The sequence below is a fragment of the Squalius cephalus genome (assembly GCF_949319135.1).
Source record: "Squalius cephalus genome assembly, chromosome: 3".
NCBI classification, from domain to species: Eukaryota; Metazoa; Chordata; class Actinopteri; order Cypriniformes; family Leuciscidae; genus Squalius; species Squalius cephalus.
Genome location: NC_137124.1, coordinates 22,457,685 through 22,477,551, shown reverse-complemented (window position 1 = coordinate 22,477,551; position 19,867 = coordinate 22,457,685). Strand labels below are relative to the sequence as shown.

At 36.4% G+C, this 19,867-nt stretch overlaps 2 protein-coding genes across 5 annotated transcripts; one reads left to right on the top strand and one right to left on the bottom strand.

Moving 5' to 3' along the window:
• The first annotated feature begins 2,734 nt into the window (after window positions 1–2,734).
• On the top strand, window positions 2,735–15,140 carry spi1b (Spi-1 proto-oncogene b). 4 transcript variants are annotated; one of them, XM_079865640.1, is made up of 6 exons: window positions 2,735–3,102; window positions 3,593–3,685; window positions 3,785–3,863; window positions 6,072–6,265; window positions 9,239–9,407; window positions 12,665–15,140. In XM_079865640.1, the coding sequence occupies exons 1-6, from the start codon at window positions 3,061–3,063 to the stop codon at window positions 12,976–12,978; spliced, it is 891 nt and encodes a 296-aa protein (XP_079721766.1). In that variant the 5' UTR covers window positions 2,735–3,060; the 3' UTR covers window positions 12,979–15,140. The 4 variants fall into 4 exon arrangements, with proteins under 4 accessions (XP_079721766.1, XP_079721765.1, XP_079721767.1 ...); XM_079865639.1 differs by having other exon boundaries at window positions 3,782–3,863; XM_079865641.1 differs by lacking the exon at window positions 3,593–3,685 and having other exon boundaries at window positions 2,822–3,102.
• LOC307155163 (uncharacterized protein) lies at window positions 13,084–19,761 on the bottom strand. The gene is made up of 12 exons (XM_079865638.1): window positions 19,599–19,761; window positions 19,153–19,241; window positions 18,503–18,621; window positions 18,015–18,117; window positions 17,846–17,934; window positions 17,571–17,720; window positions 17,325–17,492; window positions 17,171–17,240; window positions 16,999–17,077; window positions 16,751–16,904; window positions 14,921–15,025; window positions 13,084–14,789 (listed from the first exon to the last, which is right to left on the bottom strand). The coding sequence occupies exons 1-12, from the start codon at window positions 19,703–19,705 to the stop codon at window positions 14,742–14,744; spliced, it is 1,281 nt and encodes a 426-aa protein (XP_079721764.1). The 5' UTR covers window positions 19,706–19,761; the 3' UTR covers window positions 13,084–14,741.
• Window positions 19,762–19,867: the final 106 nt, after the last annotated feature.

The following is a 19,867-nucleotide window of genomic DNA, read 5'->3' as shown; positions in this document are numbered from 1 at the left end:
TTTGTGAGCAATATTTGAGAGAAATAGGCCTTTTGTGTACATTGAAAAAGTCTTAGATCTTTGAGTTCAGCTCATGAAAAATGGGGGCAAAAACAAAAGTGTTGCATTTATAATTTTGTTCAGTGTATTTCGATAATGTCTCACTTAAAAAAAAATACAATTAAGTACACACACCCTTTAAATTTAGAGTCGCAAGTTATGGCAAAAACATAGGAAAATATTATATAATTGTACAATTCATAATACAAATTGATAAATCACCAGGGATGGCCAGTATTTCAGATACATGTATTTAAAATATGTATTTGAAATACAGAATACTATATTGTATTTTAAATTCTTTGAAAACAATCTAATGTAATTTGTTTAAATATATTTAAGTTTAGTATTTTTGTTTTTTCAAAATACATAAAATACTTATACCAGTCAATCTGTTTATTAGACTGCTGACTTCCTGTATCAACTAGTTCAGGCCCCCCAACCCCAACTTTCATGCATGTGGGCTGCAGCTGTACGACTCCATCTAGCATTGGGTGAGCACATTTTCTGCATTAATAAGGAAGAAGATAAGGTGAGGATGTCATGGTCAATTCTATTTGTTGATTATGTTTAAATTGGAACATTATTCAGATGTACTATCAGTTAACATGAAGAAATAAAAGAGCAATGCTAAGGGTGAAAATAATAGCCTAGAAATCTAGACGCACCCTAGTGGCAGCAAAATTTATTTTGCAGCCAGGGTAGTCTAGCAACTCTCCGTTGACTTTCGGAGCTGTAAAAACCTAAATTGGGTCAGGCCAATCTCATCGTATAGAGTAGGCGGGGTGGGCTTAACATAATGACGACAGAGTTGCGACGGTTCTCTGCTACTTGAAAACAAACAATGGCGGAGCTGCTGGAGAACAGTCTTTCGAATAGGCTTTGGCCGCGACTCTGGAGGACTTGGAGTTAAGTTTTTCTTTGAGAAAAGAGCAAAGAACGGCACTTAAGTCATTCTTAAAAAAGGAAGATGTGTTCGTAGTTTTGCCGGCCAGATTCAAAAGTTGAATCTATCAACTAACGTTAGCTCCGCTGTTGGGAAAACGCTCTGGTTGGTTGAAGTGCTGTCCTATTGCGTGCAGAGGGAATTTGAAAGACAGCCGTTTATCCCGCCCCTCGGATTGAGCCGTGTCTATGGTGAGTTGCCAGACCTAACATCTTGATGTAGGTCTGGCTTTCCAGGCTATGAAAATAGTGTTAGCCAACTCGATCTCACGTCAATTTTACGAGGTGGCTAATTCGTACGAATGCATACAACCTCACTTGTATGAATTTGTACGATTTTTGCTAAAATGGTAGAAGTACGTGGAATGAAAGCAAAAATTTCTAAGCAGTTGTATACACCAAAATCTTCTTTGCATTCAGAATAGGTCCAGACAGATAGCAGCCCAATAGCGATACTTCACTGAATGGCCAATTTTACATGTATTTTGTGTATTTCCAAAATACAAAATACTGTATTTATATTTAAATTAAAAAAAAAAAAAATCTACACAGTATTTAGAATTTTATTTTTAAGTTTTATGTAGTGTGTAGTTTAAAAAAATAAAATAAAATCATGTATGCCCATTTCTTTCTCTGTTTTGTGTTTTGACAGTTAGCTAATACATGCAAACATGATCATCCTGTGATACATTAACATAATGCAGACATAAAATTGTACATAAACTATCTTAAAGATAATCACTAAGCAGGGTTTTTATCATGTGATATGCCTGACTCTCTTGTGTGTACTTTTTATTCTTAAAGGGGCCATATTCTTTTGCAATTAAATATCCTTTATATAGAATAAAGAAGTGTACACACAAACACTCACAGACATAAATGCAAATACAATCTTTTGTTATATATACTGTAAAAAAAAATAAATAAAAAAAAATCTTTATCTTCCTGCTGCAGGCCAGTACCTTTGTGATAAGTTAGACATGTGGTATAGTAGATGAAGACAGTAAATGACATCATACGATGTATTCAGCTCACTAAACACTTAGTTTTGGTGTTTTCAAAGCATTCACTGTAGACCAGGTAAACTGTCTGTATGCACACATGAATGAATGAATGAACATGTATGTAACTTTGTCCTCAGTAAAACAATTTATTATGATATTGTTAATTACATGGCCAAAAGAAAGGCAGACAGATGGTTTGAGACAGGTGGAATGTTTGATAAAGACAGTAGATTCTTTCATCATAGTCATTCAGGATGTTGTATCTCCTCTCCCAGCATGTACTAATGCAGATAGGACATGTAACACAATCAGCCATCTTATCTGTTAGTAGGTTCTCTGTCTGCAGTCAGGATGAGGCTAAATCCCAGACTCCAACCAACTAGAAGCTTTTCCTAGTTTATTTATGGATCAATCATTTGTTCCATTTATTTCATTTTTATTTGCGATATATTTGTCCTCAGATTTATTTTTTATATATTTTTTTTGTAAAATATATATAAAAAAATTTAAACTAGGAAAACAGCTTGGAAAGTTAGTACATAGAAAACTTTTAGCTTAATACTCTGAAAATGGCACAGATTTTCTGTGTATTTTCATCTGGCATTAAGGACTTTCCATAGAACGACAAGCACTATGGAGGTGGACAGGAAGAACAGCGGTCAGCTGAGCTGTCTCTGATTGGCCATTGGGGGAGGTGACACTTTACGCCTATTCTAACTGCAAAGATAAAATCCCCACCTGCCATTACCCTAAAATCAGGAACCTCCAGCGGATACGCACACACGCTTACCCACACACCCCAAAAATAAAGAAGTAACAAACAGAAACTCTGTCCCTTTTCGACGGCCACTGTCAGAGTAGGTTACCCTTTGCAGTGTATCTCTGGTTGGCTTCTTTTTTGGGCCCTTGGCGATCTCTGAGGCCCCCTGCGTGATAAGGTGCATGAGTTAGTTCATTGGTTTCATTTGTTAAGAGGAAATTTAGCAGAGTTGAGCAATGGTACAGGGACACTTTTGAAAGCCCTTGAGAAAGCATCAGAGTTGCAGATCGAGTGTCAGGCGGCGACGAATCCATGCTGCATCCGTACAGAATGGAGGGGTACATCATCCCACCCGTGAGTATTTTTTTTTATTCTCTAAATGGTCCAATTATGATGCTGCTGCTTGCTTCTGATAGATGCGTAAAAATACACATAATACACTTTTTGTTATATTGCTGCCAAAGTGTCAAAAGGCATTATGAAGATATGTCATTGTGGACATACTAGTAGATGACTGAACAGCTAGATCTTTTTTGTAATATTAGTGTTTGACATCCGTCAGTCTAAATATCTAAATATAGGATAATGTGTACATTTTGTTTGTGTATTTTGTGTATTAGTTTCGAGATGCGTACGTACTTGTGCCAACCACTTTAAAACAACAATATATTGAGATTCAGCTACTCAGATGTACATTCATTACACATTATTAGTGTAATGAATAAATGTCTGTAATTGTAGCTAACGTGTTGAGGTATGTTTATTGTAACAGGCTGATTAACATCAATGTAATGAAAAAATAAACTGTTCTCCAAAATGTACAATAATCATAATTTCTATGTAGAAAGAAGAGAGTAGAGAGAGGGTAACCTGGACTGGCTGGATGTCACAGACACCGTCTGTACAAAAAGATTACTGGGCAGTTTTAACCAAAGATGTGAGGCTTTTCCTATATGGTACAGTGTATTAATATTTCTGTATTGGCTCCAGTCATTCAAACTGGTCACTCTTTGTTTCTTACCTATTTGCTTAGCAGCAAACAGAAGAAATGTTTGAATCAGAGATGTATCGACCCCCAATGGAGTATCAGTATATCATTGATGACGGTCAGAATGGTGAGTTTGTATTCTTCGTTATCCAAAATTATAAGCAACACAATAAGAAGGTTGTTTTTTTTTATTCATAAAATCTAAAAACAGTCCACAAATAGCTGATAAACTGATGATAAAATAATGCAACTGATTTATCCAAAGTTAAGGTAAAAATATACAATAATGTGCACTCGAATGAGGTTATTAGCTGTTGGCTCTCAGCCTCCACTCCTGCCCAAGATGAGTAACACACGCAAACTAATTAGCATTTGGATGCATTTTAATAATAGACAACAAAAAGGAAGAATGTAGAAATTGTAAGGTAAAAATATCATATTGATCAGGGTCTACTAACTATGTTTAACAACCTTATTTGTTATATATTCTCTTAATTGCTCGGAATAGTTTTATTTTGCATAGTTCAATATAAATAAAATGGTCAATACACATGTGTAATAGCCTATAGTGTTTGATGATTTTACATTAGACCTATACAGGTTTTTTTAAAAATAACATTTATTTACCAAAGATAATGTAAATGTAAGGTTTAATATAATTACATTGAGTAATTTAAGTGAAATATGTGCATATATATCAATCACAGGCCAAACGTTACTAAATTTTGCTGAATTTAAAAAGCCAGAAGTGGTACTAAATGAAAGAGCCGTTTGCGAGCTGAAAGAGCCGGCTCTTATACTGAGCTGAGCCAAATGATCTGGTTCCCTAAAAAGAGCCGGAATTCCCATCAATGATTATAAACAGGTAACTGATACCAGAATAAAAGTCATTCAGAAGCAAGTAATCAAACAATAGTCAAAAATCAAAACCACAAACTCATATTTCAGAGTCAAATCACAATCTGCCTACAAATTATAATTGAAATCATAAAGTTAATAAACCAACAATTCATTTTAATTTAGAATGAACAATTGCATTTAATGTAATGTAATGTAATGTAAGGAAATGTTCATTTTCCCCTCTTCAGCCCAAGTTAAGCAGTGCTGTGACTAAATGGGCTGCATTACTGAAGATGTCTTCTTACGTATGATCTGTTTTTATTATATATTACTGACTAAAGCCCCTGCTAATAAAACACTTAAGTGTTTTAACACCTAGAGAGGCCCATGTATAAACAGCACCCTTTTATATTGAGCTAACGGATCAAAATCACACCCAAGGCAGCTGGGCCTGAACTGTAAGGGGGACGTTAGGAGAGCGAGCGAGTGGAACCGGGCGAGTGACCTAGCACAAAGCAGGAAACAGATGCCTCGTTCTGACAGGCAAGAAAACTACAGACGTAGAACGACAAATATCCCCAAGGGTTTCTGTCCAAAATGAGACAATATTGCAATTTAGCTATGTAGGCATCTAAAATTGGGTGCTAAACTGTAGCAGCAGTTTCTGTCTTTGAGGTTGAGGACGGAGATTGCATTTTGTTACTGTGTAGGACTATGGTACAGTTTATAGTGACCTTTGGTTAGACATTTGTATTATTTAGTCAGCTCTGTCGTCAGACAGCTATGTGCTGATTTTCGAAGAAGTTAAATTACAGAAACTGAAAACAGTTTTGAGTTTCGTTATATGGCATTGGAAAAATGCAGAGCACATTTTTTCCCCCCTTTTTCCCCACAAGACCATTTATGTAAAAGTTACTTCTGTTCAGTGTATAAATGTGCACATATATGTTTCACCAGAGAATATAATAAGTGTACTTTATGAACACTAGTGGGATTGAAGTTCAGTGAAATTAGATTCCTTAGAATGATTGTGTTTGGACAATAATTGATAATTAAATAAATAATTGAACATGCTTTAGATTATTTTCTCTGTTTCTACAGTATGTGATAAAAACACCAAAACAGATCATTTAAAAAAATCTGATAAATTTGATCACCCATATTTAAATCTTCCATTTAGAGATCTAACCGTTAAATACAACGACATTAAAAACAAAAACAACAATATGCATGCTTGAGGCTATTCAAAAACAGCAAAGGAAATGGTGGTGTGAACAGGAAACAGAGTGACACTCATAGTCCCAGTGCAGTGAGAAAGTAAATGTAATTTCTTGCATGCGATTGAATTGACAGACAGAATAACCTGACATAGTTGATTTATCAGTTGCTTGTACTAGCTTACACAAAGCATGTGACGTATTGTCACATTTCCTTCGTTTGTTAAAAAAGATGCTTTCTACTGACCTTCTGTTTCAACTTCATTGTCCTTGTCTAGATCATGCATGGGATTATAATACACATCATGTCCATCCAGTGGATTTCGAGAACTTGCCAGAGAGCCACTTCACAGAGCTACAGAGCGTGCCGCCACTACATGCATCGAATGTGCATCGCTTCCCAGATGTTGAGTCTGGTCATTTTATTGACCCAGGCCTGACCGGGCATCACCTCACCCTGCAACCTCCACAGGTGAGATCTGCATTACCTATAAAATACCTCATATTTAATATCCATTCACTTTCACGTCTTTAACTGTCATTTTATGTGTGAGAGCTCTTCTTTGTACCTGACATATTTTGATGCCCTGTCCTCCTCACACGAGTTCTTTGTGAGCTTTGGTCACATTATTGGTGACGAGAAGTAACCATTTTGTTTAATACAGTGCAGGAGACATTTAGGAACATAGAAATCTTTCGGAGAAATACTGCCTATGTCTTTAACTTTTGAAACTTTCCTTAAGTTTCACCTGTGCTTTGCGATACAAGTGGGTGTTGATGCTGGTTAGGCGGTTGTAGAAAGCATCTGTGCCCAAGCTATTGCTCAACTAAGTCTTATCCTGACCAAAACTCAACAGTGTCACCGTAACTGCAGTCTGCACACTCATCAACTGCCATTACACAGAACATCCCCACTTACACAAACAAAACCGCTCTTTATTGTGCCACAAACACACAAGTGCACAAATGTTAGAGCTAAAAAAAAACAACGTATTTTTGCATACACAAAAAACATACATATTATGTTAGCATGTATACAGGAACCATATTGTAATTCAACCCTTATTAGTTTATTAGCCTCTTTTGGGCAGTTTATTAGAAAATAGCTACATTCTAGAGACTTTCTACATCGCCTTGGATTTAAAAAAAAGTTTGCTTGGCCTTTTGGTGTAGGTGATATTTGAACAAAAAGAGGATATACGTCTTGCTTATCCATCAATGACTCCTCTGTGGGTGGAAAATCAAAGATCACCTCTTGAAAGAGATCCTTTAAAATCTCTTATGAATAATGCAGTGATTGATTTCCCTTCCTTTGGTTGGACCTCATCTCGAAGGCAGACTCTAACCATAAAGCCTATCGCAAAAGAGAGCTTTTCCTTTCTAGACGTCCTTGTAGGAGGAAGCAGAGATCCGTCCACCACGGACTGATATACTGCCTGTCATACTAGCTTAGTCTCACTGAAAGGTGCATGATGCTTGAAGAAAAAAAGTTCTGGTTTTCAGCTCAGTTGATAATAACATTCATTTTTTTCTGATCATGTACCGTTTAAAAGTTTGCGGCCAGAAAGATTTTTTAAAATGTTTTTCTCTTATGCCCACCAAGGCCTGCATTTATTTAATAAAAAAATACAGTAAAACAACATTTTGAAATATTGGTACAAACATTTTTTTAAATTATTATTCCTATGATGGCAAAGCTGAATTTTCAGCATCATTACTCCAGTCTTCAGTGTCACATGATCCTTCAGAAATCATTCTAATATGATGATTTGGGCTCATGAAACTTTTATTATTATTATCAATGTTGAAATTGTTTTTTTACTTGTCTTATAAAGCCATAAATATTGTAAATCTAGACTGCATTCTAACCTTTACAATAATTTACCATGGTAACCATAGTTTCCGCCATAATAAAATTTACTACAGTTAAGGCCCGTTCACACCAAGCACGATTACTATAAAGATGATAACTATATATGCGTCCACACCAACGACCGATAACGGTCTTTTTATTCTAAGCACGCGCGCACCCGGATGATCCAGATCCATTTTAAATGCGCGAGACCTTTAAATTAGAATGGATTCTGATTGGCTGTCAGTGTTTTATCGTTCGACAGCTGGAAAAAAATCGTTCTGAAAGTGATCCCAACGATATCGTTCCTCATATCTTTATCGTTATAGTTGTGGTGTGAACTCTGTTATTCTTTAATATGGAGAACGATTTTTAGAATTATATCTTTATCGTTATCTTTATAGTTATCGTCCTTGGTGTGAACGGGCCTTTATTGTCACTACTAAAACCATAATACATTTATATGAGATCTCCTTTAAACAGTGTAAATATCTTACTCATTTTAGCTAAGTAACTGTTATTGTGGTGGATAGTGTACTACTTTCCATGGTAATTTAATCTGTAGATTAGTTATTTACACCTCAACCCTAAGCAATGACCTAAATTGAAATCTTTGAAAAAAGAAATGCGGCTTCCTTGGCCAAGAAAACAAGTATCACTCTATCGTGCTGAAAAGAGCAGAAATGTAAGAAATATTATTATTTTTTGTAGAAGTATTTTCAGGGCCTAAATGCAAAACAACGACAATTCCAGCTGTAGTCTCTGGCCCTGTACAAAAAAGGTACAGTATAACAAATGCACAATGAAATAGTAGAAATGTTCCTTATGAAAATACTGGAAATTTATAAATATTGTATGACTGTCATGTGTTTTTGAGGACACTCTCCTCAAGTCATCAGACTCTGCAACTGTCATGTCACAAGAAACTGCAACTCCAGCACTGTGTGTGAAATCGCATGAGACTGCTATGATCCTTGACACTTTGGGTTTTTGCAAGGGCTTCTTACACTGAAGCGGTTTAACTGAAAAACATTTCAGATCTCTCATAACATTTCTTTTCTTCAATATATATATTACATACTGTACATCCATACTGTTTTATACACATCCTTACTGTAAAGAAATAGACGTAATATTCTGAGTTCAATTGCATCATATTCTGCAGCTTGAAGTTTCACTGCACTTTTATATCAGCATTAAACGTAAAGTTCCTCTTTCTTAATGTTGAACAAGGTTGAAATCTCCAAACGACACATTTCTGACCACCTGATTGCACAAACGTGGTTTCCACATACTGTATAGCTCATATTATTTGTGCCATGCAACTGCATGTGATTTAGCACCACCCTTCATAATAAAGATTCTTAAATTGCTCTTTTCAAGAACTACTTGCTGTATAGAGTTCTTGAGTTAGCTATGTACTTCAGAAGAAATGTTCTTTACTAAGTTTTACATGTTCTTATTGGTTCCTGGGTTCTTTACAGCACCAGTATGTTTTCTAAATAACTATAGTATTAAGTAGTTGATTCTAACTGGAATCTTTCTTTTGTGTGAGTGTGATCTCTGATAAGCATGTACTTTATGTCTTCACAGATGACATATTTGCCACGGCCATCAGTGTGTTACCCTCACAGTGTACAGCCCTCTCCTCTCCAGCGCAGCTCAGATGACGATGACCCCGGCAGTCGCAGTCCTCCGTTAGAGGTGTCTGATGAGGAGTGTATGAGAGACCACATTACTTCAACAACAGGAGGAGAACATGGTAAGGACAAAGGCAAAGATAAATTTCACTTCGCTGACATGAACACAACGATAATGATCTATGGCAAGCGGATAAGCGATGCAAACCCAAGCCAACTGTTATTGAAACAGTATTGTCAGTAACTGTTGACTGCAGTAATCTTCTAGATGTAAAAATAAAGGTTTAAAATGGGGGTTTCGTAGTGATGCCATAAAAGTAGGGCTGGGTATTGACACAAATACGATTTTGATTCACAAGTTTGCGATTCAATTCAGATTTGATTCGATTAGATATCGATTATTTTGTATATATATATATATATATTAGGTACAGTATACGTCAAATTTTCTCAAGGAAAAAAAAATCTCTCAACTAATGCTGTAAACTATACATTGGAGTCAGTTGGTGCTAGGGCTGTGCGATTTGGGAAAAATATCTAATTGCAACTTTTCTGACAGATATTGCAATTTGATTTGCGATTTAATTTTGTTAAGTCGAGCTTCAGCGCAATATTCTCAATAGTGTTCAGCACACACTCTAAATTAAAGGAGTAGGCTACAACATCCCATTAACTGTAGACCCCTCCACTACCTTTTAGTCTAGCAGACGCAGTGTGCGTTTCCATTAGTGTTCATTTTGTCAGCTATTTTTTTTTTTAGTCTTAGTCCTGTGTCAAATGTACTTTTTTAGTTTTTATCATATTTAGTCACCCTTGTCCTGTTTTTGTTTGGTCAAGTTTTAGCCTGAGCATTTTAATCAAGTTTTTGCCAATGAAAACTTAGTCACATTTTAGTCATTTGTCACATGGCATTAGTCATGCTATATAGCTCATGGTTAAATTGATAATTACTTTGCTCAAAATTATAATCATAACGATTGTTGTCATTTGAGAAATGTATTTTTACATTTAATCAGAATTTTTGCTATTTCACCTATGTGACCCTGGATTACAAAACCAGTCACAAGTAGCACAGCTATATTTGTGGCAATAGCCAACAATACATTGTATGGATCAAAATTATAATTTTTTCTTTTATGCCAAAAATCATTAGGATATTAAAGCTGCAGTCCGTACTTTTTTGGGGTAAAAATTATCCAAAATAAATTTTTGAGCAAGTTCATAACCAGCCAGTGTTCAAAACTATCTGCTTGCCTTAGCTCGATTCAAAATGGTAAGCTTGTAATAATGTTTTTAATTCCAGTGGTACTGGTGGATTTCCGTGGGAAATTCGAGCATGTCTTTGCGTCATTACGTCACATCTGTACACATAAAGAAGGTGTCCCGGCTAGTAGGCTATATTGCGTGTGAGGATGGTGGAGGTGGAGATTTATAGCCTTTTCTCACAGCACTTGATATAATTAAACTTATCAATTTGATGGCGGATCCAGAAAGGTTCAAACGACAATCACCAGTGACAATTGTAGATTCACCCATTGTAAAACGCAAAAGACTTTGGACTTCGGAGTGGCTACAGAAAAAAAGAGACTGCAACCGGGCCCATGCGAAAACAAGGATAATATCGGAAGGGCATTAAATGTAGTCACGCAATGCTGATGTTGTTTACATTAACAATTTGAGAACAAAGTATAATTTGCATGGTTTGACATGATATGATAAGTGATCGTTAGATTTAATCAGTGCGATTTACTGCAATGCTTTTTTCCCTAGTTGGTCAGAACAAAAATGGATGTTACTTACTTGTTCAGATGACATTTTCCGGTGAAAATTCTTATGTTGGTCATACTTCCAAAAAGTAGAATCTGTGATTCCGATTGACAGTATCCACACCGGTGCGGTGACTGACTCCTCAAAACATTGGATTCATCCGCGCTGTGCCGTGCTGAGGCACAACCCACGTAAAGTTGATAAATCCGCGAATAACTGCAATTGCAGATTTCGAACAGAGATGGCGACAAAGAGGAAAAACTACGGACTGCAGCTTTAAGTAAAAATCATGTTCCATGAAGATATTAAATTGTAAATTTCCTACCGTAAATATATAAAAAAATTATTTTTGTGAGTGAATGCAGCTCAATCGCGAACATAAATGGATTAATATGGATGGATAAAATGGATACATAAATTGTATCTCGGCCAAATAAATCCTAACAAACCTTACATCAATGGAAAGCTTATTTATTCAGCTTTCAGATGATATATAAATCTCAATTTAAAAAATGTTACCCATGTGACTGGTTTTGTGGTCCAGGGTCACCTATAAGCACAAATCAAGAGAATGTTAACCCATTGGCTAAGCATTACCTCATACCCTTTCCTGATTTATTATAGGCTGGCTATTTATCATATAGGCCAACTAGTAAAACAATAAATGTGTGCACATGGTTGCCTGATTGCAAAGATTAGCCTAAAGTAAAACACTGGGTAGAGAACGCGTTCTTTCAAATGTTCAGCCCTAGTTGGTATTGTAAAATGCTAAAACTGATTTACAAACACAAATTACACTCAAGGAAGTTTTTAAGTTATAATAGGCCTACTAACTTTAAATTTACATTATTTCTACTTGAAGAACATTAAAATGATAATGTGGTAACGTTAGGCCCATTCAGCAAAAATGCTCCTCTCTAGAGTTAATTTTTCTAGCTGACTAACGCGAGGTTATGGTCACTAATTTTTTTTTTTTCCTGAGGTAAATGTGGCGTTACATGACATTGTTTACAAGCTGTTTCAATGACATCTGACGGATTTCGGTAAGTTGTAGGCCTACTGTATCTTTTAACAAAGCCTACCTTCAGGTGTTTATTTCGCGCTGTAACTGGTCTATGATCAGTTCACGCCTGCTCCGCGCTGCCGCTTCTCTTGAACTGAGGTGTTTACAGCGATCTGTCACGCCAACGTAAACGGTATTTTTTCCCCGTACTCTGATAGACAGAATTTGAAATCTGAGACTTTGTTTCAAATCGAAAGCAACAAAGCACGAAGCTTATTACGATTTATTGGATGGGAGGCGGCGACGGGCTATACCCCATTCATTCACCAACTGAAAACAGGATAGGCTAATCAAAACTTGGGATTTAAGAATCGATATCGGTTCATAAAAATGAGAATTGATTAAAATCGAGAAATAGTTTTTTTTATTTTTACCCAGCCCTACATAATGTAAAGAAATTTTAATAATCTGAATAACCTTTTTCCACTATAAATAACCTTTTGTACAATGGAAAGGTTCTACGAATGTAAAAAAGTTCTTCATAGAATCATTGATGCCAAGAACCTTTATTTTTAAGAGTGTAGATGCTTATTTCCTTTGTTTTTCAAGGTAATAAGAAGAAAATTCGCTTGTATCAGTTCCTGCTTGACCTTCTGCGTAATGGTGACATGAAGGACAGCATCTGGTGGGTGGACCGAGAAAAAGGAACATTCCAGTTCTCTTCCAAGCACAAAGAGGCTTTAGCAAACCGCTGGGGCATACAGAAGGGAAATCGCAAGAAGATGACCTACCAGAAGATGGCAAGAGCACTGAGAAACTATGGCAAGACGGGAGAAGTAAAGAAGATCAAGAAAAAGCTCACCTACCAGTTCAGTGGAGAGGTACTTGGGAAGAGTCACACAGAAAGGAAGATTTACATGTAAACATACGCGCAAAAATGCGTGAAAAAGACTTGGGGAAAACAAGAGAGAACCTTTTTCTTCTGTGAAAACAGAAAATGACTGGACCTGAACTTTTACCATAGTTATGGTTTCAAACTAAACGATTTTAATTTCTATTCCTTATTCCTTCACCTTTGCATTAATTTAGTAAACCTTAAGTCATTTTAAAATGTCAATAGTTTTTGTGCTGCAGGACCAACATTTACACACGTCTGTACAGTGTATATATATGGGGAGAGCACACATTTAAAAAAGCAGATACAGTGAAAAATAAGTAAAGACAGTTGCAAACTTTACCACCACACATGATGGAAAAAAAAAATCACAAAAATACAAAAAGCAGAAGTGAAAACCAATGACACAGGCTCACGCAGCACGGAAAACTCTGTCACGTCTGGGTAACACACACAGACACATTCTCTGCTCATGTTTGTACTGTCTTTCTCTCAAGATCACATTCAATCTGAAGAAAAATAAAAATCTTTATAGAAACTAGATAAATAAACATGAATTGTCGATACAAAGTGAGCAGTGTGTTTGCTGTGAACCATTTGTTCATAAAGCTGTATCATATTTCAGGGTAATTTCTCAGCAGTGTAATGACTCATTGCAATTGTTTTAAATATAACCTTAAAAATAAATCCTAAGAACTATGGGAAAATTTGAGAGAACAGCGAACAGACCCAATGCATAAAAATGGCTTCAGACTTTTTACAAAGACTTTCAATTCTATGCTAAGAACATATCTATCTATGCAGATAGATCTGTCGTCACATGGAGTGAAAATGAATTGTCCATTTGAGACAGAACTCTTAGGCAAGGCTTCACAGACAGCCAGGACTAGGCCTTAGTTCAATTAGGACATTTAAGTAGCTTTTATAAATGTGTCTTAGAAATAAAAACATTACTGGTGTGCATCTTGAGACAAAACAATGGAACTGACCTATTTTAAGATGTCATTGCAAGTTGCAAGAAAAAATAAGGCTATGACAAGCTCAAACATGCATTTTAGTCTGGGACTAGTTTTAAACTGTGTTTGTGAAACTGGGCATTAATGACTTGGATTAAATTGAAGTTGGCACACTGTTTTTCCAAAAGGAATTTTTAATGGTACTCTCACCTAAAAACATGAAATTTCAAGCCACATGCCTTTATCAGAAATACTTTCAACAGTATGCTGACTTTGTTTTAAACTTAATCCAAGTTATTAAGAGTTATGTCTCAAATTGATTGTTTTTATGTCTCTTGTGCCGTTTCAGTTGTTTTTGAATGTTCATGATTTTCAGCATTTGGATTAGTTGGAAAGTTATTAAATGATGATATAAGAATTATTAAATGATATAAGTATAAGTGTAATACCTTCAAAAGATGAGAAACTACTCAGAACCACCAGTTCAATACAACACTTACACCAAAACCTCAACTGAGAGCAAAACAACCTCTCAGCGCCCCCTTCAGTAAGAAGGAAAATATTTAAGATTATTTGACAAATAATATTGTGTAAATGAAACCCATCAAATTAAAGTTCATCGATTAAATTTAATTTCTTACACAATAATTAAAGAAGCCTATAAACAGTGGTTACTGTGGAAACAATTAATGCAAATATTCCTGGATTCACATACATCCATTCTATGATTTTTTACCCTTAGGCTGCATCTGAATCATGCAAGCACACTCTCCATTCAGGGTCCCTTTTTTCAGGATGCAAAGCAGCTTTTCTTTCTGAATAAAAATAAGTCCAATCAGGAGGTCTTCTGTAAGCTGGAGGGTTTCACAAGAGGAACATACCACTGTAGGAAAAGAGGGGGATAATTACAAAAACTTGCATAATATAAAACAACATCATCAAAGCTTAGAATTTTCTTTAAGTAACACAGTAAAAATGGATCACTCTTCAGAAATGTAACAATGGTACGTATACCTCTTCTGTCATTCCTGCTGTCTTCCTTCCTTCTGTGTTAAACGGAGGCTTCAAAAAACCTTTGAAATGCAGCTTCACCAATTCATGGAACGTTTTCAAGGAATCCTGAAATATGAAAAAGCAGCTCTCAAGCTAGGATAAAGACACAAGGTGCATTCCAATTTGTGCACTTGTGCATTATTCAATGAAGTTTTGTCATAAAAATAGTGCGAGTAGTGTGTTCACACTGAAAATTCCAAATAGAAAGACTAGATGATGCACTTAATTAACCGAAAAAAACAAGTGTGGAAAGTTGGACACTTCATGCACTGAACTGTTGCAGCTCTAATTACGTAGCAGAGGGGGAGGGGCTATCAGACTCCAATGCTAATTGACAAAATAACCTTATAAAACTATTACACTACACATAGTGTATAGTGCATCATTTGGGAGCAGACACAGACTTTGCTCAAACAGTTGATTTGAATAGTTCAGCCATGAAACTATCGTCACGTTCTGATTGGTTAATTTAATGTAATGTTCCCAGGCAATCTATTTCACGTATCCATCACAGTTTCCCTATATAATCTCTGTGCACTATGCAAATAAATTCTCATTCTAGCCCTCTGCCTCCCCAAGCACCACCTGCCTAGATCTGCTATGGGTCTCCCTCTCTCTAGCAGCAGCAGCAGCAAGTTTCCTTTCATTTTATGTTCAGAGCATTTAACAGAAGCAAGTCGTACTTGCACTGCAGCAGCAACCATAGCTCCAGCAGCTCCAGCAGCAGCAGCAGCAGTGTAGCAGATCAAGTCCGCCAAGACCAAATCTGTGTACATTCTCTTTCCATTAATAAAAATGTTTTACAAACTATCCCGAGAGTTGTCATGACTGAACAGCTGTATATCTCAAAAGCATCATCTGCATCAGTAAGGGTGTGTTTTAAAAAATATGATGAATGTGATGTTAAAGGGTTAGTTCACCCAAAAATGAAAATTCTGTCAGTAATTACTCACCCTCATGTTGTTCCAACCGCGTAAGACCTTCGTTCATCTTCGGAACACAAATTAAGATATTTTTGATGAAATCTGAGTGCTGGATCACTGCTCCATAGGCTTCTAGGTGACCGAAACTTGCTGGCCCAGAAAAGTTATTAAAGAGATCGTTAATATAGTCCAAGTGACTCCAGTGGCTCAATCTTAAGTATATCAAGCGACGAGAATACTTTTTGTGCGCAAAAACAAACAAAAATAACGACTTTATTCCACTTTTCATTTCCTTCTCTCTGGGCCTCGTAGTGTTTTTGCGCTGCGCGTCTGTGTTGCACGTCATCACGCATCACACACATGACCGGCGTCGGCCAATAGTGAGCCTACGTGATGACGTGTAACACAGACGCGCAGCGCAAAAACACTACGAGGCCCAGAGAGAAGGAAATGAAAAGTGGAATAAAGTCGTTATTTTTGTTTGTTTTTGCGCACAAAAAGTATTCTCGTCGCTTTATAAACTTAAGATTGAGCCACTGGAGTCACTTGGACTATATTAACGATCTCTTTAATAACTTTTCTGGGCCAGCAAGTTTCGGTCACCTAGCAGCCTATGGAGGAGTGAGAAAGCTCTCAGATTTAATCAAAAATATCTTAATTTATGTTCCGAAGATGAACGAAGGTCTTACGCGGTTGGAACAACATGAGGGTGAGTAATTACTGACAGAATTTTCATTTTTGGGTGAACTAACCCTTTAAGATCAAATCATTCACTCTCACACTGTCATTTACAGGCACATTTCACCAACCATTTTAATTGTATTGTTACATGGTTAAAATAAGAAATCTGAGCTGTTAGATCTCTTACCCGTCCTTCATGTGAGCAGATGTATGTGAACCATCTCAGCCCTGCAGCCACATGTGTGATCTCATCAGCATAAATCACCTCCAACACCTTCACTGAGCTTGTGTCTCCCTGAGAGGCGAAGCGGGACAGAGTCTGGGGGTGTACATCTAAACCTCTGTGTAAAAACAGTGAAAATAAGTGCATACCTATGTGACAGTACATATGTATGTGAAAATAACAGATGCTAACAGACATGAGATGTGTTTTACCTTGCCTCATGGACCATGTGCACTATAGCTAGCCTTGCCAAAATGTCATGAGATGTATCGGTTGCTGACTGCCATAAACCTTTTTGAAAAGAAAAGTGATAGATATTGAATCTCTAACATCACCTATGCTAAGTGAAATAAGTCAATAAGACAAACACATGAAAACACTGACCATTGTGTACTGGTAAAGCACCAAAGAAGCTGTCAAGTTCCATAATCCTTTGCTCTAGTAACTGATAATGCTGCAGGAGAAGGTTATGTCAGATTAATGTGAATTACTTAGTTAGCATTTTTCCTAAATAAATTAAAGATGTCAACATTCAAACCTTGGCTTCATCTCCTGCTACTTTGACAAAGTCATCAAAGAACTGGCGAGGTAATGGCTCTCCAGAGCTCAGTCTAAATGTGGAGAATCTTGCTATCACATCCCAGGACAGGTCTATTGCCCACTGCTCTATGTTAGCAAGTGAGTGCAATAAGGCAATCCTACTCGCCTGATGGAACACAAACAATTATTCTTTAATCAACTTTCTGTTGAATAAAAAATAGAGTCTAAAAGGAATAAAGTTTACCAGTGTGCCGCCTTTGCCCCGTTTAATTTTTCCAGGCTCCACAACAGTCAGATTGTCTTTTCTGTAGGGATGTGCAGGAGGGCTGGCCTCTCCAGTTTCTGTTATTTTCCCGCTGTTCCAGTTCTCTTGCACCATCTTGGTCAATGAAACCTACATGTCACAGAAAAACAAACAAGCAGAAGTCATATGATGATCTCTGTTGTACAATCAAATACAGCACTGTGATGAGGGATACAATTTAGTCCATCACTATTTGTTAAAGGACATTTCCAAACCTTTTCCTGTGGGTCTGGGGTGTGAAGGATTTTGGTGGCCCACGCGCAAAGAGTGTTTTCTGAGGAGTTTAATTCCATGGGCAAACTGTCTGCAAGCAATACAGCATGTTTTGTGTACTACAACATATCATATTCACAATTAATATATACAAGTTCTGCCATTCCTCACCTTTGCGGGTTATCTTTGTCACTGGGATGGGACAGAGGGACAGTGTGCTCTGAGTATTTATATACACTTTTCCATCCAGTACTCGGACATCATACACCTGGTTCTGGTTACAATAATATGAGACGTATCAAGAATACTTGCAGGTTTATCACTATACATTATATGGATATATTTTGTCCACAAATGAAAATTCTGTCATGATTTACTCACCCTGATGTTGTTCCAAACCTGTATGCCTTTATTTCTTCTGCAGAACACAAAAGAAGATATTTTGAAGAATGTTGGTAACCAAATAATTTGTGACAATTGACTTCCATTGTATGGACAAAGACAAAAACAACAACAACTACAACACATTTCCAAAATATATATATTTTTTTGTCTCACGGAAGAAAGTCAGGTTTGGAATGACATCAGGGTGAGTAAATCATGACAGAATTTTCATTTTATGAAATATCTCTTTAACATGGCCCATCATAACAACTTGCCTGTAGTCCAGAGGAAGAGGAACCAGTTTCAAGGCTGAAATCGAAGTAATGCCATGGGCAAATCAATGCCAGTTTCCCATTGCCCAGATCCTCAATATCACCTTGCTCAAGTGGGCCCCCTGTTGAGCAATAGATCATGATATTCAGATCCTAAAACAATTATCACATTTTACTGTATTACAGATCTCTGTGATATTTTCACAGTGATTCATAATTAATTTGTAACTTTTTTATGTCAGAAAATATTTTGATATTTGAGATGGACCTATGTGGGCACCAATGATTCAACTAGAAAGTGGAAGTTACATAAAACAACCATCTATAAAAATTCTCTAAAAACTCTCGGTGCAGACAAGGCATTTGAGGAAAGCCACAAGAAGGCCAAGAGGTGAGAACGGAGCAAAGAGACACCAGTCAACAATATCAAGTCTTGCGTAACATTGTTTTGTATGGGAGGAAACAAAATATACTGCTATTCAAGAAGAACCATATACTCATATGGAATTTGTCAACAACTTATAAGTAATGTAGTTGCAATTGACAAATGACACCAAACTGAATCTAAAACCAAAACCAGTCTAAAACAACAACAACAACACTTGTCTTGACCAATGCATAATGCACTGGAGTTCTTTAGAGTTACAACTAACCTTCATGTGGGCAAGATGAATCCATAGCCCAGAATTTATCATCCTCTGTATGAACCAGGACTATATGCTCTCCATCATCTGAGTAAAACCTTAAAAATATTTTTTTTAACATTTTCAAAAAATAGAAGAAGTGTATATAAGAAATATTATATTCAGGGAGAATATAAATATCTACATATTTGACTTATTTTTAATACATGCATGTGGCCTCCACTCCAGTTTTGTTGACACCACTGCCTTTTTCTAATTTAAGACACCTTTTCATTAGAATTACTTTTATTATAACAGTTGTTCAAAACATATTAATTTGTCACATATATAGATTCACTTTTTTAAAAACGCCCTTTCGAAACGTTATCTGTTATACAGAATGCCCTCTTGAGACAGTTCACGAGCAGTATATATTTGTGTGAGCATACAGTATTTATACAATGACATGCGCTTACTTCGTGCATGGTGACTTAAATTTAGATTTGTCTCCCACACACTGCCAGTTTCCAGCCTTGACAATGTCTTTAAGCGCATCAACTAAATCCTTCTCGAAGTGGTCCATTCAGAAACCCTTTATGCCTCTTCCACTACTGATCAGGATCCATGTGGCAACTAAAAACACTGGGGAAAATGTTTGTTAAACTTCCGGGTGCGACTCATTTCAAAATAAAAGTTTACAAATTATAGGCTTACTTATTTTGTCTTTAAATGTGTTTATTTTTGA

What these genes read in the sequence shown, in the direction of transcription:
- LOC307155163 (XM_079865638.1), bottom strand. Translation starts at nt 19,705, where the DNA reads ATGGACCACTTCGAGAAGGATTTAGTTGATGCGCTTAAAGACATTGTC. An exon ending in TTTAAGTCACCATGCACGAA is followed by an intron (nt 19,242 to 19,598) that starts GTAAGCGCATGT and finishes AATATTTTTAAG; the next exon opens with GTTTTACTCAGATGATGGAG. An exon ending in CACATGGTCCATGAGGCAAG is followed by an intron (nt 16,905 to 16,998) that starts GTAAAACACATC and finishes GTTTTTACACAG; the next exon opens with AGGTTTAGATGTACACCCCC.
- spi1b (XM_079865639.1), top strand. Translation starts at nt 3,061, where the DNA reads ATGCTGCATCCGTACAGAATGGAGGGGTACATCATCCCACCC. An exon ending in AGGGGTACATCATCCCACCC is followed by an intron (nt 3,103 to 3,592) that starts GTGAGTATTTTT and finishes ATTTCTATGTAG; the next exon opens with AAAGAAGAGAGTAGAGAGAG. An exon ending in CATTGATGACGGTCAGAATG is followed by an intron (nt 3,864 to 6,071) that starts GTGAGTTTGTAT and finishes GTCCTTGTCTAG; the next exon opens with ATCATGCATGGGATTATAAT.